This window comes from Mustela erminea, chromosome 7, assembly GCF_009829155.1.
Source record: "Mustela erminea isolate mMusErm1 chromosome 7, mMusErm1.Pri, whole genome shotgun sequence".
Taxonomy (NCBI): Eukaryota; Metazoa; Chordata; class Mammalia; order Carnivora; family Mustelidae; genus Mustela; species Mustela erminea.
The window spans coordinates 68,644,133-68,668,288 of NC_045620.1; the positions used below are offsets into that span (position 1 = coordinate 68,644,133).

Genomic DNA, 24,156 nt, shown 5'->3' on the forward strand with positions numbered 1-24,156 from the left:
CTGACTTATGTGTAGCTACCACAAAAGCATGGGAACTCAAAAACAGGTGATTAAATACTGAATGAACCACTGAGTTTAAAAATTTGCAACAGGACCAAAAAAAAAAAAAAAAAGAGAGAGAGAGCTGCAAAATATGGTTCATTCAAGAACAATTTGTAGATTAGCCTGTCAAAAGAAGACTGGTACAAAAAAAAAAAAATGGCAGGTGAAGTATAGACTTTGAATCTGGACTAAAGAATTTGGATTATTCTACAAGTGGTAAAGCCTTGAAGATAGGAGAGTGCTTAACTCAACTTTAACTTCTTTCTGGAAAAGAAACACCAAGACAAAGGGAACTGTGACATGAACAGCGTACGATGACGGAGTTAAAATTCTGTCCTGGTATCTCTTCCATGTTCTCTGTCTGGCCCATTTCCTCTTACTAAGAATATCCTTTTTTCCCCTTTTCTTTATCTGTGACATACTCATTCTTCAAGATCTAGTTTAAGCATTCACTTTCTCTGGCAAGTCTTTTCAAACCATTTCAGCTCTCAGACTAGTTTCCCCTCCACTCTTAAGTATTTCGTGTATACATTTATTCAGTAACATTTAACCTCATACATTAATAGTGGGATTATTTAAAAAAAAATCTGGCAACATTTTTCAGACTTTAAAATGCAACTACTCCTTTAACACAATAACTCACATCTATGAAACCGAAATTGTGACATAAATATGTTAAGATATCTGTACAAAGATGTTTACTTCAATACTATAGTAGCAAAAATTAAGAACCTGAATATTAATCAATAGATATACATTTAACATAAATCATGGTACATTCAGGTAATGAACTATTCTGCAACTATGAAAAATAAATAAGGTAATTTTAGATTTATACTGACACAGAAAAATGCCCAGGATATTATCTATGCAAAACCCAAAACTTAATTTACAAACTAATACATATACTGTGGTTTCTTTTTAATAAAGTATGTGTATTTATATACACATACATTAAGAAAAACTCAACAGTAAACACATACACAGTTAAGAGTTACCTCTGGAGAGTGGTAGGTCAGGGGAAGAGAACAGAACAGACTTTTCCTTTAAATTTTATATACTTCTATATTTAATTAATTCACTCAACAATCACTTAAAGTTTTCTAGAGTGCCAGGCACTCATGACTTATACCATTCACTTGGCACTTACACAGTAAACATTAAGAGAGAATATTTTATGTTTCTGTTTACTGCACTGAAACACCCTGAAGGCAAGCTTTTACTTTCCCATAGTAACAACCATAATAACTTACAATTAACTATTTACAGATTTACAGATTCACACAAATATGTAAAAGTATTTTAAAATGGAATGAATAGGGATGCCTGGGTGGCTCAGTTGATTAAGCAACTGCCTTTGGCTCAGGTCCTGATCTCAGGGTCGTGGGATGGGGCCCTGCATCAGGCTCCCTGCTCTGTGGGGAGTCTGCTTCTCTCTCTTCTTCTGGCCCTCCCCCAACTTGTGCATGCACACGCTCTCTCTCAAATGAAATATTTTTTTAAAAAAGATAAAAATGGAATGAATAAATTCATATCTAATTCATGACAGTTGCTGCTTCTGAGAGGATAGAAGTGAGAATGGAATGGAATGAACCATACTTTTTAAGAAAGAAGATTCAGCTCAATAATCAGTATTTTATGTATAATTTTTCATAGAAACACATGATACTAATAATTTGTAGGTTAAGAAAGTGCAAATTTTTTTCCAGTCGATTATTACTTGCCTTAACCTTCACTAGCACCCTTCACTGCACAGAACTTTTCACTTATGCAGCCTATTTATTTATTTATTTATTATATGAGAGAGAGAGAGAGAGAATGAAAGGGCGAGCATGAGAGGGGAAGGTCAGAGAAGCAGTCCCCTGTTGAGCAGGAGGGCGATGTGGATGCGGGACTTGATCCTGCAACTCCAGGATCATGACCTGAGCTCAAGGTAGTTGCTCAACCAACTGAGTCACCCAGGCACCCCAGGTAGTCAATTTCTTGATGTTTCCTTAATGACTGATTTTTGGGGGCACTGCTGAGGAAAAAGTACTTTCTTCTAATTTCTTCTATGATTTTCTAAAAATATTGAGCTCTTACTTGGAGGACATTATCCTAAGTGAAATAAGTCACTTAGAGTTGACCAAATACTGTCTAATTTCACTTACATGAGATCTCTAAAATACCAAACTCATAAAAGTAGAGTACAGGATAGTGGTTTCTAAGGGCTAGGGAGGAAAAGAAAATAAAGAGTTGCTATTCAATGGGTATAATGTTTCAGTTATGCAAGATGAGTAAGTTCTTCAGATCTGATAACATCTTGTTGATAGTTAACAATATTATACTGTACACTTGAAACTGTGTTAAAAGGGTTTTTTACTCTAGTAACAAAATTTTTTAATTGAAAAAAAGCTTTTTAATCATTTTAAATGCATTTCTGGTATTGTACAAAGTAGGAAATTAACTGAATGCTTCTCCAAATGAATAATCAATAATCTCAATATCATTTATTGATCAATAAATAATTTCCTTATTGATCTGAAACACCACCATTATCATAAATGGGCACTAAGATTCAACACTGGAAAAGAACTTTGCCCTGGGAATCTTCACATGACTCATCAATATGGTTCACCTTATACTGAATAATATAATCGCCTTTTTCTCTTTTTTTACCAGTACAGCGGGGAGCCTGCTTCGTCCTCTCTCTCTCTGCCTGCCTCTCTGCCTACTTGTGGTCTCTCTCTGTCAGATAAATAAATAAATCTTTAAAAAAAAAAAATTAAGTCAATCTGTAATAAGTTATTGAAATTTACTTGTATATCTTTTTTAAGTTACTGAGTACAAGTATCTTAAAAACTTAATTTTTGTTTAGTTCAACTAAGGAGTTACAGAAAACTAGTAAGCCTCAATAGATTTAACAAACCACTACTGAAAAATGAACAGAATGAAAGTAAAATTCTGAAACAAGAACAGGTAACACCACCATCATTGTCTGGGAGTCAGGAGACTAGGGCTCTAATTCCAACCACCACCCTGAACAATAAACCTAAAGAATTGCAACTACAGTTCTATAACCAATATTCTTAATTTCTAATTTAACATCTCTAAGATAATTAAAATATCTAATCCTCATAGCTGACAACAAAAAAAGCAAGGTATATAGTCTTCTTTAGCGGCCTACTTAAAGATTATTTATTTATTTACTTGACACAGAGATAGAGAGCGCAAGTAGACAGAGCAGCAGGCAGAGGGAGAGAGAGAAGAAGCAGGCTCTCTGCAGAGCAGGGAGCCAGATGTGGGCCTCCATTCCAGGACCCTTGGGATCACGACCTGAGCCTAAGGCAGCCGCCTAACTGACTGAGCCACCCAGGTGCCCCTAGTGACCTACTTTAGATGTTTATCAAATGTTCTTTACACCAGTGTAAAACATCAATCTAATAATTTAAATTTGTTTTCCTTAGCTATCTCCTGAGCATACAGAAAAATAAAATTGAGCAACATCCTTTAGAATTACCTTCACCCAGAGCACCTAGGTGGCTCAGTTGGTTAAGTTTCTGCCTTCTGGACTCTATGACGTGGAGTCCTGGGATCAAGCCCCATATCAGGCTCCCTGCTCAGTGGGGAGCCTGCTTCTCCCTCACCCTCTTCCCCTGCCTGCTGCTCCCCTCTGCCTGTGCTCTGTGTGTGTGTGTGTGTGTGTGTGTGAGTGTGAAATAAATAAATAAAATCTTTGAGAAAAATTACTTCGAACCATGTGAAATGTTTAGCCATCCTTTAGCTTATCCCTCTTTAGAGTAACACTTAAATTTTTCTAAAAGACATATTTTTCAACCACTTCAACATTTTACAAGTCTTATTATTATAAAATGGTATCATGTGTTTACACACACATAAACATACTTTAGGATGATTCATTCAATTGTAGTCCATATTGTTTTCTGCTTTACTTAGTTCTGGTTCAACATTTCTAAGTGACTACTCACTTTTTTGTTGTTTCTATAAAGATGAAGGTACTTTTTTCCCTTAGACCATTCCAAGTAATTTGATTTCTATTCTTGGTTTTCCAGGTACTTAACCCCAGCCCATTTTAAAAAATAATCTATGAACTTAATATGCTTAATAACTTAAATTAGTAATTATATGAACAAATCTTGGTCCAGAAAAGGAAGTTGGAGAGAAACAGAACTATTTACTAAATGCCTGTCTGCAAAATGGTTAGCAGTATTTTTGTAACCGGTAGCTTCCACATTATACAACTTTTAAAAATTTCTCAACTATCACAATACCAATATGACTACTTCATAAAATAAAAGCTGTATTTAAATCCACCTATGCTTCTCTTGTTCCTTCTTCAGCTACCAAAGTCACTGTTTCAGGAGAATAATCTAAGTTCACTTGTAATCAGCTCTTCATAAAACTATGTTGATTACTATCTAGAACTTACACTTAATGACCGATTTGCCCTAAGCCGTGTATCAGTAGCCCCCCCCCTTTTTTAAAAGATTTGTTTATTTTAGAAAGAAAGCATGTGGGGTGTGGGAGCGAAAAGCAGACTACCCACTGACTGCAGAGCCTGATGCCAGGCTTGATTTCGTGACTCTGAGATCACGACCTGAGCCAAAATCAAAAGTTAGATACTTACCTGAGACTATGCCACCCAGGTGTCCCTAGTGGTCCCGACTTTTACTTTTTTTTTTTTTTTAAGATTTTATTTATGTATTTGAGAGAGACTGAACATGCAAGAGAGCACAAGCTGGGGGGCGGCGGCGGCAGAGAGACAGGGGAGAAGCAGACTCCCAGCAGACTCTCAGGCTCAAGCAGGGAGTCTGAGACACAGCTTGACCCCAGGACCCTGGGACTATGACTTGAGCCAAAGAATGCTTAACTGAATGAGCCACCCAGGCCTTCTACAGCCCCTTTAAAAACAAAACAAAACAGAACAGTTCACCTATTTCAATGAAGGTTTTTAGTATATTTTCTAATAAGAAAAAGTCTTCTTTTAATGTTTACAAGTAGTCTATAAGATGATCAGAAGACTGGTCAAATGTGAGGTAAGTTAATTCCAAATCTAGTAACTAATTTTAGACTGCAAAGACCCATATTTTTTGAAAGCCAAGGCCTGTTCTTATTTATTCTCAAACACACCGGGTCCCACAATCCAAAACTTCTAAGAATATAGTATCTTAGAAAGGGAAGGTTGGTTTGTTGTTTTTTTGACTGATAATGGTGAAACAATTTCCCTTAGCAATCTGTTTCAACTTAATAAACTGACAGTCATTAATTCTTTCAGGGCTAACTCCAGTTTTGTGAGAAGAAATTATCTTCCACATAAAATCATCAAACAGTCAGAAGTCCATACCACCAGGGTACAAAAGAAATAGCCACCTTTTATGACCAGTATTAAGTTGTGCTTTTCTTTCTAATATCCAGTTTGTGTGCACACTAAATTTCCATCATTCAGCCACAAAAGTAATTAAAATACTGTTTCTATGTATTTGTATTTACATAACCTATGGTCACAAACTTATCCTAGAAAGACAGAAGCACTGGCTCAAAGTCTCAAGTAACAAATTTGTTTTTAATTCTGAATTCTGACTTTATCAGTTATCTTCATCTCCAATAAATGACATAAATACACAATTATTATCCTAAAGTTGCTCTGGATATAAAAGCTAAAAATGTCCATAAATTAATAAGCACTTAAAACACAAAGCATGGAGAATTAAGCTCGTATTCAAGTTTAAAATGACCTGTGAGGACTTTACCATCAGACCAACTACTAAGTTCACATCACAATCACAACTATTAAAATCTTCTTAAAAACACAAACCTTTTTCCTTCCAGAGTCCATATATAGTATTTAAAAACCACAGAAACGTAGATTTAGTAACAAAAATCACCTTACCTCCATCACTCCAAGACACTACTGCTAACATTTTACCACAAATTTTCTGACACTTCAAAAAAATCAGAAGTGCATATTCCAAGTTTCAGAGCATGTATGTGTTCTCAATGCATGTCTATGATTGGTCTGTAACATTTTTCTAGCCATCTAAAACGAGAATTAACTTTACAAACCCTAGACAAGCTCACTACACCCAACTCTCTCAGCTTAAGTTTTTCAGCTTTAAAGATTTCAGCTAAGAGGTTCTCAAATCAAATGACTCAGAAAGAGAAGACAGGCTTCCTGTGAGACACTGCAGTAGAGACTATGACAGCATCAGAAAAAAATCCGTAAAGGCACCCTGAGAGTTGCAACCATTTGTATGTGGGGTTACAGATGATATAAAGAAACTTAAAGTGTTTTATCTCTGCAACATAAGATCTTAGATTCTGGCAACATACAGTCTAATTTAGACCTGTCTGTCTGCTTTCAGTTTCTGGATATAAGGGCAAAACAATGAATGCAATGAAGAAGGAAGACACCATGAAAACAAAATGAATAACCCCAAATCTGCAGGTAATTTCCTTCAGTAGGCTCATGTTTCTTTCTTAATCATTTACATAAGCATGCTATAACTTAGCTTAAACTCTGGGCTGCAACTTTTTTTTTTAAAGTAAGCTCCATGCACAGTGTGGGGCTTGAACCCACAACCCTGATATCAGGAGTTGGATGTTCTACCAACTAAGCCAGCCGGGCTTCCCCTGCAACAATTTTCTAATTGTGGCACAAAGGTAATTCGATAAATGATTAACAGGTGTCAGACTGCAGGGGGTCATAACAAACCTAATAGCATTTCATAGAAGACTCTCCAACAGACTCAGGTCTTGGAAAACGTGGACAGGTAAAGTTACTAACAAAACTCTGGTGTGGTGTACGTACATATAAGAGTATACATATATATGTGTGTGTATGTGTGCATGCGCCCCCCGCATCCTTAAAAATATTTATCAGAGGACAGAATGATATCAACATGTTTATTTTTCAATTTATTTTGATTTTGAATGTTATTTAAATCTAGTATCTAATTCAACTATAAGTTCCATAAAAGAGCCATGTCTGTATAATAATACCTAACAAATTCAGACCTCAATGATTTATACTGTTAATTTAAATGATACAGAAAGTTTTAGAGCATCTCAGAAGTCACCTCATCCAAAATACCCTACTTCAGAAATGGGATTAAGAAACCATTCTAGAAAAAAAAAAAGCCACTTTTTTGGTTGTTTTTGCTTTTTAAAAAAAAATCTCTGGCTTTATTAAATTCAAGTTAGTTAACATATAGTGTATTATTAATTTCAGGTAGAATTTAGTGATTCATCAGTTGCGTATAACACCTAGTGCTCATCACATCAAACACTCTCCTTAATGCCCACCACCCCATCACCCCATTCCCCAGCAATCCTGAGTTTGTTCTCTATAATTAAGAGTTTCTTTAAAAACAAGCCGCTTGGATGAAAAAGCTCAGGCTCATTCTCCCCAAACTTAACAGCAACATTTATTCAATGTCGCTACGTTATGTAAAAAAGGAAAGAAGGGATGGGAGGAAGAAAGGAGTCTCCTCCACACTGCTTGCTGTGGACAAGAAAGAAAACTATTAGCACTAACACTGAACTGCCAGACACAAAATAATAAGATCTTACTCTTTTTAGTACCTAAGGCTACCATACCATCAGTTTCAAGCAAGTGATTCCTTAAAAAGAGACCCCATCTCAGCCACTGATGGCCTGTCACTCTAGGGATATTTGCATGGTGGAGAATATGAGCTTATGAGCCAGTAACTAGCATTTCCGCACAGTTGAGGGAGCCCTTTTACACCTTCTTCTTATACATCAGGAACTGACAGATCTGCCCAAGGACTAGAAAAACAACTTGAAAGCAAAATATGCCCCAATATTATAAATGTTTTACTATTTTGTATTTATAATCTTGTTTATAATGAAGATAAGCAGAAAAAATAAAAAATGAAATAATTAACCAAATAAAAGCAAAATATTTTCACTGGAGTTAAAAGGATAAGCTTAAAAGTAGTAAGAAAGAAGATTCCAAACTGAAATGGAGAAAAATAGTATTTACGACACTAGCAAAAATAATAATGTTTGGAATGAAGGCTTAGTAAATCACAAATTAAAGTCCACAGTATTTTTTAAAATTCCTATATTTAAAAAGACTTCCTTCCTCCTCAACTTGGGGAAAATTATAGTATATTATTATAGCATATTATATTAGTATATTAGTATAGTATATTAAATTGATGAGTAAACTTCCTAACTCTGGACTTACAGCATACATACTCAAAGACTTAAGAAAAACACTAATATCTGAAATAAAATCTACTGAATCTACTGTTTCAGCAACATTAATTATGAGATACCATATTCATATCTGTCTTAAAGCTATTTTACCTCCCATGTAAATGGAAGTTCTGCCTCTGGGAAAAGGTAACTAATGGTATAATGTTGAGGTATAAAACTTAGCAGGAATATGTACCTGTGTTCGCCAAAAGATATACCCAAAATGCTCATAGCAGCACTATTTCTGAGAGCCAAAGATGAAAACTCTTATGTCTATTAATCGTACACTGAATGAATTGTAGTGTACTCATACAATGTAGTATTATACAGCAACACGAATGAACAAACTATTAATACAAGCAACAACATGGATGAAACAAATACTGAGTGAAAAAGCCAGACACACAGGAATACATAATGGGTGATTTTATATACATTTATATAAAATTCAACAGACAAAACTAATCCAAGCAGTTAGAAAGACAGGGTTGGGAATAATGAGTGGGAAGACCCGGGGTCGGGGGAATGCTGGGATGGGATGAATACCACTTCTGGGATTCTGGTAGCGTTTATTTCTTGATCTATGTATTGTTGGCTGCACAGAGGTGTTTACTTTGTGTAAAGTCATCAAGCTATACACCAGTGATTTGAGCACTTGTATGCTTTCATTAAAACCTTAAGTTTAAAAAAATCTAATAAAATTATTTTAACAATTTAAATAATTATATATAGTATATGGATATATGTAATTATATATAGAATGACCACTGCTAATTTAAATGACACATACATATTGCCACTCCTACCTGCTCTAATTCTTTTTCTTCTCTCCATCCCCATACCAACCCCAAATTAAGTCTTTTGAGAAAATACAAAGTGAAACTTTTAAGAAAAATTTTAGGGTCAGAAGTAGATGAGGAAAAACAACGAATGTGTAAGGTAAGTGATTTTTCCAAGACTCTTCCATCCCTCTTCCTCCCCCTACATGCTTATTTTGTCTGGAAGGAAGCAAGCACTCTTACCCAAAAGGTCTTTGTCCAAACTTATTTCTATCTCTTTTACTGGGTCTAAAATACCAAAATTTGACTAAGTGACCAGCTTCTTAAAAATGCAAATGCATTTCAAAGGATTATGAAGTTATCAGTCATTTACACACGACTGTTCATTAGATCTGTGGCTACTTTTAACAGAAAAATGAGTGGTTTCACAATTTCTTTCACCATTCACTTTGCCAATAACATTCAATTTGAAAACACAGTGTACTCACCCACCCCCATTTCTTTCAAACACCTCTTCTCTATCCTTTCTCTCTACCATGATACAAACCTGGAATGATTTCTCCTTTCCATTTGCTAAATTCTACACCACTTCTAATTTTCCTTAAAGCCTTTCCCCCCTGCCAAAGACATATGATTATGTGGGAAGAGACAATTACTAATGACATATATATACCAACCCTGTGCAACTCAAAATAGAACAGGTGAATAAAAAAGAGTTATATATTCTTCCTCTTCCCTACCTGCTTCCTCCTGAGTGTCAGATTCTCATAAAGCCATGTGGTCTCATACATAGTATGTTATACACTGTAGATGTAAGATACAAAATCTATACTTGAGTGTAAAAAAGAATTCTCATATCTAAACTCAAACCAGCAAACCAGCAAAGGCTAAACTGATTTAAGTCCATTATCAATACATGGTACTAAAGAAATCAATGCCAAGATTGAACCCCTACAATAGCCAGTTAATTCCATTCTGAGGAAAAACTTTCAAAAATCAAAAGATTTTGACACAACCTAACTTGACCATGTGGTACATGAGTGTTGATGCACACTAGAAGAAAACAGTGAAGCTAAGACCTTTACTGTTACCAGAAAAAATAATTTTAAAGCACAGGATACTACCCATTTCTATCACTCAATTTCAAAGCTTTGAGAAAAAAGTAGGCTCTCTTCACAAAAAAGATGAATGTATCTCTTCTCTCATAATATGTGCAAGTAATACATAATGTTTTTAAAGGTTTAGCCACCAGTTGAGAGAACAGCATTTAAGCATTTTTTTTCTTAACATAGTTACACGATTTTCTATTCATTTAAAGGGCTAAACATCTGACAACTGGACCTTTAGAAACTGGGAAGAGTAAGCAAGTAACATACAGAACTTAAATTTGCTTTACTATACTATTATATTTGGGTTTTTTTAAAAACAAAAAACCACACAATTAATGTACTCATTTTTAAGTATTTTTGATATTTCCTTAAACTAAAATAAATTATTTAAGAGAAGTTAGTTGGTTTCATTTCTCTATTTTCTAAAGATTAAGTTTACACACATTTCTTGTGTTAACCTAACATATATAAAAGGCCCAGGCTATGTATCTGAAGACAGCAAGCTTTGGTGACAAGAGAATATTTAGTCCACAAACCTGTCAAAATTACCACTGAATAGCATTTAACTCATATTTTGTTCCTTCCTGAAATAGTCTAGGCTATTACCATGAGCTAAAATGACTTAACACCTTTTATTCATAACTATGAGTTATTCAAGGGAAATCTACCCTTTTTGAAGGCTTAATTATCTCAGTAAGCTGGAAAAACATGCTGGCCAATCAGGGCAACCTCTTCTGGGGACAGATCTACATTAGAGGTAAAATTATGATTAGAATGGGGCGCCTGGGTGGCTCAGTGGGTTAAAGCCTCTGCCTTCGGCTCAGGTCATGATCCCAGGTTCCTGGGATCGAGCCCCGCATCGGGCTCTCTGCTCAGCAGGGAGCCTGCTTCCCTTCCTCTCTCTCTGCCTGCCTCTCTGCCTACTTGTGATCTCTGTCTGTCAAATAAATAAATAAAATCTTTAAAAAAAAATTATGATTAGAAGGTTACCTAGAAAATGTGAAAGCAAATATTTTTTTTTTTTTTTAAAGATTTTATTTATTTATTTGACAGAGAGAAATCACAAGTAGGCAGAGAGGCAGGCAGAGAGAGAGAGAGAGGAGGAAGCAGGCTCCCTGCTGAGTAGAGAGCCTGATGTGGGACTCGATCCCAGGACCCTGAGATCATGACCTGAGCCGAAGGCAGCGGCTTAACCACTGAGCCACCCAGGCGCCCAGTGAAAGCAAATATTTAACAATCGATGGCATCAGACTATGGTACCAGCCTTCAATAAGACTAGAGGGGATAAGATAGGGGACAGATGTACTTCAAAGGCTAGGTTATTCCCTCCCCTAAGTGTGAACACATTCTGCCAAATGCAGAATTATCTCCTCATTTATGGGAAGACTCAGTGATATATTTCGATTTTGAAATTTTTCTCTGCTATTTACTATGAATATCCAGCGCTGATTTATGTCTATCTTACAGAACTGCTAAAAGGGTTAAATGATACAGTGTGTAAGAAAGTATCTGACAGACTCTACTACATAAGCAGAAAGAGACCTATGTTTGTTATTATTATTCTCAATGCCCATTTCTTCTGTTTCCTTAGTCTTTGCTTAAAGAATATTTCAATTCATTAGGTATAAAATTAGTGACTTATAATTATAAGCCAGTTTCCTTAAGGTTATCCAAAGTCACCTAGATTGCATTTTGGGGTATACCAGAAATTAACGACTCATGCACATTGTATCACTTGGATTTAGTTTTATATACAACTGATTTCATTCCTTACTACTATTTTTAATATTTTTAAAAGCTGCAATTCATTGAACATCTATCAAGTGCTAGATACTTAAATCTCTCAGCAATATATATATGAGGCAAGTATTATCATCCCCACCTTAAAGATAATGAAGTAAGGCTCCAAGAGTTTATACTGCTTGCCCTGTGTCAAATAGCCTCTTGATGGTGCAGCCAGGATTAGAACCCCCATTTAGCCAGCTGTAACTCTGAAGTATATCACACTGTCCAACTGTCTCAACTCTTCTATTTTGCTTCTTTATCATTTTATTTTCAAAGGTTAACAACTACAATTTGGAATTGTAACCTCTCATAAACTGGAATTATCTGGAAGCGGAGAATGCAATTCAAAGGGCTGATAAAATTAGTAGTCTAAAATAAAATAATCTTTCAGAGACTAGTGGGAAAAAGATAGACACAAAATAAGAGTAATGTGTTAGTTAGGAATATGGGGCAGCTGGGTGGGTTAGTTGGTTGAGAATCTTTCAGCTCAGGTTGTGACCCAGAGGTCCTGGAATCAAGCCCTGCATCAGGCTCCCTGCTCAGTGGGGAGTCTGGTTCTCCGTCTGCCATGCCCCTCCACCCCACTTGTGCTCTCTAATAAATAAATAAATCTTAAAAAAAAAAAAAAGGAATAAATTGGAGGACAATAAAAAACCTCAAGTTAAAATATTTCATTATTATAGACTGTTTAGCTTCAAAATTAAGATAAAGCTGGGGGGGGGACCCTGAGAAAATACTCACTAGCCTTGAATTCTGCCAAATTTAAGTTCAGGGGTCCTAACAGGTCATTATCTACTGGTAGTTCTTGCCTTACCTGGTAGGTCTCCAAATTGGCTGACCTGTCCATGGGTTTGCCAGAACTTCCAGTAAAGAAAGAGAAAAGCAGTATACTAACAACCCATGGGCCTCATCAGCAGAACTTTAACATTGGCATTGTCACCACTTCATTCCTACCCCTCAATTTGTAAGCTTTGAGAAAAAAGGCTCTCCTCTACCCCACCCCAAACATTAAAAAACAAAAGTTAGTTGGTTTCATTTCAAAACCAAACCCTGGGTGACATCTTCCTTTCATGGATGTAAATATTTTGAAGCGTTAGCCACAAGAAGGGAGAGCAGTGCCCCACAGTACTTAATCCCTAAAAAAGGAAAAATCATGTCCCTTATCCAGAACTCTTCTATCAAAAAAGGTTAACGAAGTTCCTTATTCTTCTATTCTGTAAGTTCCTTATTCTGAAGAACCTGAAGGTAAAATATCATGAGGCAGAATAAGCCCACAGAAAGTATGATTAGCATGCAAGACTAGAATGCTAAGGAGTATTCTGGATGCTGCACATTATAAATACGTAGCTCCATCAGGAATATTTCATGTAATACTATATGTATTCAATTACTTCAGTAAGTTTAGTTAAAACAAAACTGTAATTCTAGGGTCATAGGTGAGATGTTTATTCCACAAATATGAAATTAAGAAGATGTGATTACTATTTTACTCTTTATGGTTATTTCAGACTAGAAATTAATAGAAATATTCATTAATATATTGTATTCATTAAATTTCTTTAACTATAAATGATTACATAAAATTTCAGAACTTCAAAAGAATCTTATGAATTTTCCAGCCAGAAAAAAACTACACCTATTTTCAAAAACTTCCATATCAAGATTTTCAGTTGTCAAATTTCAACTTTTATTAAAACATAATAAATGAGAAACTAATAACAATGACTGATTCCAGGTAGGAGAATTTGGTATGGGAGGCAGGTGTAGGTAAAAAACTCTGCAATTTTAAATTATGTGCATTTATTACCTATTCAAGCCAATCAATTTTAACTATGAGCTAAAAGTGCTCAGAATACACAGCACTTCTGCAGGCTTGCAAGCTTTCCTCATCCTTCTCCTAGAAAAAGACTACCAATGAGAAAATAAATTCATCAGAACAAGTTGCAAAAGCTAAATCCTTTTAGAACTTTTAGAAGAAAATATAAAAAAACTAACCCCACACTACTTCCAGATTTACCAAGTCCGAAATGTATTATCAAAGAGTGCAAAACAAATGATTTTCTACCAAAGTGGTATGTGAAATCCTAAACTCCAAAATATAATCCATCTTAAGACAGTGGGCAATTTCAGATAATGTGAGTGAAGACAGCATTACATTAAACACCCAGATCAAGTATTTCCCAACATATAAGTAGTTCTCCCCCATGAAAGGCTTTGGAAAGTCCTCATAAGAATTCACTCTATTAGACTGTTCCTTTCTACTTCAAACATTGGCCATTAGATATACAAGAAAGTGTGTGTGTGTGTGTAAGGACATTATCAGGGAAGTTTTTAGACCAATTAACTTGTGGGTGAACAAGCAACTAAAAACCAGCCCTGACAAAACTTTTGCTTGGGGGGGGGGGTGAGGAAGCTATCTTGTAACTACTCTACTACCATTAAAAAGCCAAAAATCTATTCTTTGTATTAAATATATAGACCAAGTTAACTTGTCTTAAAAACAGTGAGTGCTGACTTCAATTCCCAAAGAGGAAAGCTTTCTGATCCACCATTATGTAACTCTATCCAAACTCTAATATAAAAGTTACATATCTATTAAGTTAGTTAAAAAAAAAAAAAAGTAAAACACACACGCACGTGTTAGCTATAGTTCCTTAATTACCTTGTCAAAATTATGAAACCCAGCATATTCTTAAACAACAGAACCTCTCCTATCCAAACCAGAAATAGAGACACTCCACATGCTCCATAAAACTTTTTAAAATAAAGAGTAATCCTTTGGCTAAACTCTGATCGTTATGTGCACTATACATTTTAAAAAAATAATCAAACCACCAATTTTTGAAGAATTACATATTTCACATAAATCTGGCAAAAACTTTATTAGTCTTTTAATTTAGCTTAATGTTTTATTCATTTTAAAGCCATTTATTTGCCCTCTAAAAGACCCACAGCATTTTTCCCTGAAGGCTAATCAGCAAGTTCTTGTCCCCTCTGTGCCAACAGAGAATCTCCAGAACAGTTTCTACTAGCTGCAGCAAAGCAACAATTCTACAGTGCATCTGATTTACTATTTCATTAGGTACATATTGAAATCCTGATTTCATGAACATCTTTGTCAGTCAGCTTCCGTACATGAATGAAAAGAAAACTGACACTCTGGCATGCCAATACCAACAACCAAGCCACTTCACTTCAAAAGGAAACAGACTTTAGCAGCTAATAATTCACACAAATAAAGAAAAGTATCCAAGATAAAAGTACCTCAACTAAGTCTGAAATTACACACATCGTGAAAAGGAGATTCAGAATAAATAATTTAAAATATGTAATGAGACTAAATTAAGTTTGGTCAAACAGATTTGATTCAGCCCTAATGGTATGAATAAATCAGTACATCTTGAAAACACTTACTTACTTCTAGAAATTAAATCCTGACTATGCTAGGATTTCAATCTAGTGTCACTTGTTTTCTCAAAAAATTTTGTGAGACAACATATAGTGGAAGGAGACTTGAGTATTATTTAAATGGAACACAGGAAAACACTGATATGCAAATACGAAAGAGGATGAAACTATAAATATTTTTAATTTACAAAAAAATGGTAAATGTATCAAAGAATCATTAAAACATATCTGCCAATAATGTTACACAAGACCTCTAACTGGCTTGAAACATCACATTCTTTCAAGCAACATATAACAAACTGCTTTCTCAAGGACTATCTGTAACAGTGACTAGTGAAAACCCTTTGAACTATTTCTCAGATTATCATCTCTCTTCCATTTAAGTATTTTCCTCAAGTACAACACTGAAACAGTTTTTAAGCAAAGAATGTGTAATTTTTAAAAAGGCATTTAATCTCAATTCCCTGAATCAAAGGAGGTGTGACAACCAATGCATGTAAAATTAACCTTAATCCGCCAACGAAAACACGCAAAATGTCTCCTAACAATTCCCCTCCTCCTTAAAACAACAACCGTACACATAAATATGGTACTGACCTCCACCCCCACCGAGAGCTGCTAATTAATTGAGAATAGTTACATTTGGAGACCAAGGTGCAACACCCTACCCCATAAACCTCCCCAAATAACCACATCATCAAAGTAGAACTGAACATTATTTTTGCTAAACCAAGAATCCAACCCCCGGGAGCCTCAGCCCTTAGACAATGGTGGTTACCAGACAGAGCTGCACAGTTGGGTCCAAATGACACATTTCACTAGGCCTTGGACACAGCACACACTCACACTCTCCCAAGGGGCCAGTTCGAGGGAAGGGGCGTTCAAACCCCACTAGGAGACGGAGGGTAGCCCAGTGGCGTAGGGGTTCGCTAAGGGAGGACAGGCGAGAGGGGTGGTCGATAGAGCGGCAGGGTAACTGCACTGCACGCGAGGGAGGGGGCTGGAAATGGCCGATGGATTCTATATTTATTTATTTAAAGATCTTGATTTAACGGGTCCTTCCCATGGGTTCTGTAACTAAAGCCAAACTGCGCAGCAAACATTGTGGGGTTGGGAGAGTAGTCGCTGCTGCCCCTACCCCGTGACTAGGAAGGGGGGTGGGGGAAACAAGTTCCCCGGCCAACACCACAGACCACTCGGATTCTCCCCCTCCCCCTCCTCCACAGGAAGGGGGAGGCTAACAGAGAAAAGGGGGAAAACAAGTTCCCCAGCCAGCCCCACCGCCCGATCACTCCCAGTTGTTCCCCACCACCTTCTGTTAGGAAGAAGGAGGCTAAACGTGGAAGGCAGTAGAAAAGGGGGAAATCCCACCCTTTGCCTCCCCCCACCCTAGCCACCAACAGACTCCTGCGGGGTCCGTAAACCAGGCGAGAAGCCAAAGGATGGGTGGGGGGGTGAGGGTGCCGAGCCCCCGCAACCAAACAAAGCGCGGCCTGAGCTAGAGCCCGGGCGAGTGGGGAAGCCGCGGCTTTTCCTGCCGGCCCGGCCCCGGGCCGGGCTGACACTGCGGCAGCCGCGGACCCGCCTCCGCTCAGCCTCCGTCTCCCAGCCCGGGGGCGCACAGGCCTCCCCCGCCCGCCCCGGCCTCCCTCCCCGCGGGTCCCGGCCGGCCGGCGCCCGAGCCGGCGGGCGGCGAGGAGGGAGCGCGGCCTTACCCCGCTCGCCGGCGTTGTTCCGCTCCTGGGGCAGCGGCGGAGGCGGCGGTGGCGGCGGCGGAGGCTGCTGCTGCTGCGGCGGCGGCGGAGGCTGCTGCTGCGGCTGCTGCTGGGGCGGCTGCGGCGGCGGCTGCTGCGGGGGCTGCTGCTGCTGTTGCTGCACCGGGCGCGGCCGCGACACTCGCCTGGGTCTCCGGTTGGCGGCTCGGACGGAGTTCATTTGCCGGGCTGAGGTGGCGGCGTTGGCGGAGGGACACACACACACACACACACACACACACACGCACAGCGAGCTCCGGGGCAGGAGTAGGGGTTGGGGAGGGGGAGGAAGGAAAGGGGGCGAGGGGAAGGGGAGATGGGAAAGGCGGAGGGGGCGAGCGAGACCCCGAGTCGAGAGAAAGGCCCGCGGAGACGGACAGAGACCGAGCGAGGCCGGGCGGGCGGGCCTGACGCACGGGGAAGGCCGAGGCCGCCGGGCGGGGCGGCCGCGAGGGACGGAGACAGAAAGACGGGCAGAGCGAGAGAAAGAAAGAAAGGGCGTCCGCCCGCCTGGGGATCCCGGGGCGAAGCGCGGCGTCGGCGGGTGAGGAGACAGACTCCGGTCCCGCCGACTCCCGAGCGGCGTCTCCGGCGGCGGGGGGAGTGGGCGGGCGGGCGAGGAAGGGAGAAGGAGGAGAAGAGAGGGAGAGAAGGGAGGGAGGGAGCAGGGGGCGCCCGGCTCTTTTTTTTTTTCCTCTTCCTACCCCCACACCCCCTGAAAGAGATTTCTGTGAGGAATTTTTTCTCTTTCTTCGGCCTCTTCTCTCTCCTCCCCCCCTTCTCTCCTAGGCGAAGGGGAAATGAGTGTGAAGGGAGGAGATAGAGGGAAAAAGAGGCGTCGTCGTTCCTCCTCCTTAAAGGAACCTTTCCTCCTCCTCCTCCTCTTCCTCCTCAACCCCGTCGCCGCTGCTTCTGCTGCTGCTCCGTGGCAGGAGGAGCCATTGACATCGCCGGAGCCTCCACTCGCCCAGTGGGTCCCTCCCCGCCGCGGGGCTGGCCAGGGGCGCGGGGGAGGGCCGCGGGGCGGCGGGGGGAGGGGTGAATGGGCGGGGACGCAGAGGGGCGGGGATTCTAGCCAAGCAGCCAATGGAGAGCTTCCATACAACCTTCAGGCCAATGGGGCCTCCGCTCTTATGGCGAAGACCCTTCCTTCAACGCCCTGTTTCCTCTCTCGGGTTTCCTCCCTCCCTCGCCGAGGAGGGGGAAGGAGGGAAGGGGGAGTGTAGTGGGGCGGGTGATAATGGGGAGGTATCAGGGCATATAATAGAGCGGGGGGTGGGCGAAGAGAGCGCTAGTGCGTAGCGACGATTCTAGGAGAGGAGGTTCTCGGAGGAAAGGGCGGGGGCTGCTGATGTAATGGGGAGAAGTGATTAATCCTTTGGTTCGCCTTTTCGCCCCCCCCCCCCCCACCTTCACCGGATTTTTAACCAGAGAAAAAAGTGGAGCCAGGGAACCGATCCTTGGTAACTCGCGTTTTCTGTGGTAGGTAGGTTCAAAATGTGAGCTGTAGGGAGCGCTAGAGATTCTGTGCCCTTTAGCCCAGCTGAGGGTATTTGCAAACCTTGGAGATCCAATTCACTGAGCTTTCAGCTTGTAACCGAAGTTTGGAGTACTTTCCTAATCGCAGCCTAAGAGGAGTCACCTAAATCTTGAAAACATTTTGAATAGACCTTTGGTCAATTTCTCTTTTGGAAACGTGGTCTAGATAATGTTCAGGAAAATAATACTTGAGAAAAGGAGGGAAGTAAATGTGCTGAGATTATGATTGCTTATGTGATTTAAAAAAAAAAATTTTTTTTTTTTTTTTTAGGTCCCGCAAACTCAAAGGGAAAGGAAAAACCCCAAGAGGAATTCTCTTTTGTATCTGGTCCCCTCAGCATAATCTGCCCCCAAGGAAAACGCGTTTTTATTCCCTAGCTTTTGTTGTGAAGACGGAAAAAGTACCCTTTTCTCAATTCGCTCGGCTCTCCTTTTGTTTACCATTTTATGTATATGGTAAAACTGGCAATTTACCTGGTTCTCTGGTTTTCGGAACTTTGGATGATTTCTCTCTTATTTGGGTTCGACCAGTTGCTCTCTAGGTTTGACATAGATAATTAAGCGGTTTACAAACTATGATGAAGTAAAGCTGAGAGGCAGAGAAGTGTGTACTCGGGGAAGGAGGGGAGTGAGGGGCCAGGAGGAGCCTTTATTGTGCAGGGTGTTTGAATCCCTGATTTGATTATGTGACTCTAGGCAGGCTACCTTTCTATATGAGGCCTCCTCACCTTTTAATAAGAACTTATTTTGGATGACAATCCTGTTTTCGATTTTTAAAAATTCTGTGGTTTTGAGATGGTCTCTCTTTGGTCCTGAAAATGTTGAAACTTAGATATAAGTTTCCTTCAAAAAATATCTGAGAAAGAGGTTTTAGAAAACAGCTGAAGAACTCCATATTTTTATGGTTGTTAGCTAGGTGCCAATGGGTAAAATTTTAGATTTGGTTAGATACGGGGTGGGAAGGAAAATTACTTGCTATTATACATACAGATGGATCCATAATTCTGGTTTTTCAACAAATTTACTTTTTTATTCAACAAACACTTATTGGTTCCTTCTGTTCCATCTGCATGACTATGTAAGGTGCTACGGGAGATACCAAAAATAAATATAAAAGGCAAAAATCTTGGGCATAAAGCATTTGTAATTTGGCATGGCAGAGGTGAAGATTTACTTATATTAGTTCAGATGTACAAAGAAGATGTAACTTATTTTCTGTAATGCTTAACTTCTCAAGTCCCCACATTATCTTCCTATCTTTTTTAAACATAGATATTGAATCTTTGAGATTTACCCACCTCCCTCTCATTTCAAGATACATATGGAGGTTGAGGGTTGCTGTTTAAGGTGAATAGATTTTATATCTTCAGCATCCTAGATTTTTAAGTTTATTATGACAGTTCTGTGGCATGTAGCAATAAGATGCCTTGTTCTAACAAAATCAGTATATTATGACAATTTTCTGATAGGTGGAAGTAAAGTGTCTTGAGAAAGGAGTGTCTTTTTCTAATTTACGCAGTGACTAGTTGGTTGGTAGCAGCCCTGAGGGATGGGAAGGCTTACATGGCATCAGGGAAGCCATGCTTGCCACTCCTTGTGTTATCCACAGAACGTATGGAGTGTCTGCTATGGTCTGAAAGGAGAACTGATAGCCTCAGAGGTAAAACTGGACATTTCTGGTTTTTGGTTTTTTTTTTTTTTTTTGAAATATCATACTAGTTCCTTTACTGAGGTACTTACCTGAGCCATTTGCTGTATGAACCACAGTCTCAGTATTGACTGACCCCGGGTCTCTGCAGGCCCACTGATTCTCACAGTGCCACTCTGTCTTCTCACAAAGATATATGGGAACTTCCGGATTCCCTAAATACCACATGTAGGCCTTGATGAGCCAGGAGCCTTGCTTTAGGCTTATCTATGCGGCCATCTCCCTCCACCAATTTTGCATGATTCACCCTATGTCATACTGAACAAGCCATCAAGCTGAAAGCTGAGTTTCTAGAGGACTCAGACTCTCACAGCCATGCTCAGAGAACCAAACCACTATCCCTGGTTTTCTTGCATTTCCCCAAATCTATGTGAACTATACACCTCCAATTGTAGTTTCCACCCTAAGAAGGGGTGGAAGGTAAGCACACTGGGTCTGATTACCAATTCCTTGTACCCCTTGCTTCCTTCCATCATCCCTCAGGGCTACAAGAGATGAATTTTTCTCCTTCTTGTATGTCAGGGGCTTTCCTTATGTACCATATCCTGTTCATTCTTTTTTTTTTTTTTAAGATTTTATTTATTTATTTGACAGAGAGAGATCACAAGTAGGCAGAGAGGCAGGCAGAGAGAGAGAGAGAGGAGGAAGCAGTATCCTGTTCATTCTTGTAATGGCATCTGCTCTGCTTACCCTTCCTTGGAGCCATGATAGACTGCAGGAGAGGAACTAGTTTTACAATAATGGAACACCTTTTGGGAGATAACAAAAAATACCCTATCCCCATATCTTGTCATTCCTACATATTTTTAGTCTATTTTATGGTATTAAATGTTCAAATCTTTGTTCAAAGTGTTCAAAGCCATCTTAAAATTGTGGAACTTGGGAGTTGTTAGAATGGGCATTGGAGATCATTGAATTCTCATTCCTGTATTGGACAAATTGGGAAACTAAAGTTCAAAGAGGTAAGGTGACAAAACCAAATCCCATAACTACTTAGTGGCAAAGTTACCATCTGCCAGTTCAGTACCTATTCCATTCTCAGGTGTTTATAGGCTCAATTCTTCCATGAAAACCCCAAGTATTCCAGATAGTGTTATCCATTGCCTGGTCCACCTGTGTTAGTAAGTAGTCCTGTCAGTTAGCTATTACAGAAATTATGTGTGACAGAAAACAGGAGAAAAACGTAAAGGGGTTTTTATTTGGGATGGGTGTCTCCCAAAATGAGTGCAGTAGACACTTAGCATAATTTCAGAGGACTAAATTCCCTCCGGGTTTGCTCTCTCTTCAATAACATTTGTGTTTGTTTTTCTCAACTAATTACTGGTGCTTAACAGGTTAGTGTACTTAAAATTATTTGTTTATAAAACCTATCACAATAGAAGTATGGGGAAAAAAAGCCCTTTAATCATTTTAATACCCAGCAGGTGATATTTACTGTGATTTTTAAATGGCAGTTTTTACCATGTCAAAGATTCAGCCTCCCTTTTCTCTGTCATTCCATCATCTAGTCCCAAGCCATCAGCACTCAGTGAGTTACATAAGACACCTCAGAGCTCTCACTCCTTTTATGTCATTTAGGAAATTAGCTTGATCTGAATATGGTTTTCCTGAAGGAATAACCAGCTGTTTAAAATATCCTTGTTAGAGTATGAATGACTTATCTCACTAAGCTGCAGAAATTCATTCTTTAGTACATGCTCAGATATTATTTTATCAGTTAGGTGGTGAAAATTAACTTGGAACTAAGGATTTAAATTTAATGTATATGGGGGAAAACCTGGTAAGCAGGCAGTCCAATGATACTTGTAATAGAGGTTATCTATAAAGAGTTAGATTTGAACTTTAATACCCTTCCCTGTGGAATAATAGAGACCTAGCACTCTTAAAAAATTAATTATGTGAAAGATTTAGGATGGGCTGAGACAGGCAGTTGTAAATCTTTATTTTTGCTTTTTAAAAGTAGAACCCAATTTCCAAGCATTGAGAGAAGATGAAGCTAAATGATAGAAGTGAGTTATATTATGGAAGTATTGGTAGGTGACCAATGTGTGGGCAGATATCAGAGCAGAAGACTAACAGGGACTCTGCCACTCACTAGTTGTCTAGCTTTGGGAAAATTACTTATCCTCTCTGTGCTTTAGTTTCTGCATCTGTAAAATGAGGGTAATAATAGTCATTCATGGGATTCTTGGGAGGACTGAGTAAATCGATACCTGCAGTATGCTGAGAATCATGCTTGGTGCATAGTGGGGGCTCAGTAAACTGTCAGCCACTGTTGCTATTGCCATTGGTGTTAGTGTTATTTGAGGCCTTACTTGATGACTTTCAAAACTACACAGACACGGGTCACCCGCATGGCACAGTCGGTTAAGCGTCCGACTTTTGTATTCTGCACAGGTCGTGATCTCGGCGTTGTGAGATGGAGCCCCACATGGGGCTCTGTGCTTAGCAGGGAGTCTGCTTGAGATTCTCTCTCTCCCTCTCCCCATGCCCTTCCACTCTTCCACCCTCTCGAAAATAAACAAATAAATAAAATCTTAAAAAAAAAAAAAACCTGCACGGACATAATATGTAGGGAAGCAGGTAAGGCTGTTGTGAGGAAATGTTCCTAGAAAATGAATACTACTGGATACTTTTTTACAAGATACACTGAAGACAACACCACCACCGATGGGCAGAATGACAGCAGCTGAAGATCAGGCACACTTTGGTGGGAGACCTCCCTTGCAGGATTTCTCCACTCAGGCAGTATTTGAACTGAGCATATTATGGCAGATGCAGAATGCTCTAGCGTTTTTTCACTATGGGAGCCTCTCACATGAAAGTCTAAGGACTAGGTCAGGAAACGAATGCATATGCCTAGCAAGAAAAAGAAAGGAGACAGCAGTTGGGGGTTTATCTGTGTTAGTAGAAGAGTTGGCTGTGTTTAAGTAACTACATTTAACTTAACTTTAAGTAACTACATTTAACTTAACTTTAACTTAACCTTAACTACTTAAGGTTAAAATTTAAATATTCACTTGGGCTTCCTTGAAAGGGATCAGAATGATAGACATGGGACAGGAGCAGAGAAATAAGTGGAAGAAATTAATACACGAAGTAGTGAGAGTTACTTAAGGACTAGAGAATCTGAAAGCTGGAGGAAGTGGGGTTTAGGGGAGGAACAGATGTCAGAGGACATATTAGACCCCTCTGTGACCCTGAGATGATCGCTTTTGGAAGCATCAATAGAAGCTTCAGATTCAGGAATCTGTGGAGAGTGATAATCCAGCTAAGATACATTTCAGGAGAGCGGATTTTGCTAGCAAGATTAATAGACCTAAAGAATTCTAAAGCAGGAAAACAGTGTGCAGCAACTAGGTCATAAAGTTTAAAAAGTCTTGGGCCTGGAGCAGACAAATGCAAAGATCAGCTGCAGGGCTCTAAGTCTGCACTACAGAATCACCTATTATAAACGTGGGGTGCTATGTTCACACATGGAGAAGGAAGCTGTGTCACTTGATGGAGACCAGACTCCTCCATTTGACATGTCTTTCAGGCTAGGAACACCAGACTCAAAAAGGAAATGGAAATAGAAGTGTTCAAAACATTAGAAGAGAAGGAAGGAAGAGTTGAGTGTGATCTAGACATTAGAGATGCTGCCACTGAAAACCTCCTCATGTCTCTTTGTACCTACTTGGGCTCTATGTCCCTTCTCGAATGAATCTTTGGCAAGGATGAGGATTACTTATAGGCTAATCAAGTTTGGCCTGATAGCCTCCGATGTGGTCAGTCGGAGGGAGGGAATGGGAGTCTGTAGAAAAAAATGTAGG

At 39.4% G+C, this 24,156-nt stretch overlaps 1 protein-coding gene across 3 annotated transcripts in view; it reads right to left on the reverse strand.

Annotated features, from left to right (window-relative positions):
• Positions 1 to 18,106, reverse strand: part of FBXO11 (F-box protein 11) — an 88,818-nt gene extending 70,712 nt beyond the window's left edge. For 2 of the 3 annotated variants that reach the window (XM_032352044.1, XM_032352043.1), the window contains exon 1: positions 17,059 to 18,106. In XM_032352044.1, the coding sequence (XP_032207935.1) occupies positions 17,059 to 17,278 (220 nt within the window). In that variant the 5' untranslated portion in view covers positions 17,279 to 18,106. The remainder of the gene's footprint in view (positions 1 to 17,058) is intronic. The other variant, XM_032352045.1, reaches the window with a different exon arrangement.
• Positions 18,107 to 24,156: the final 6,050 nt, after the last annotated feature.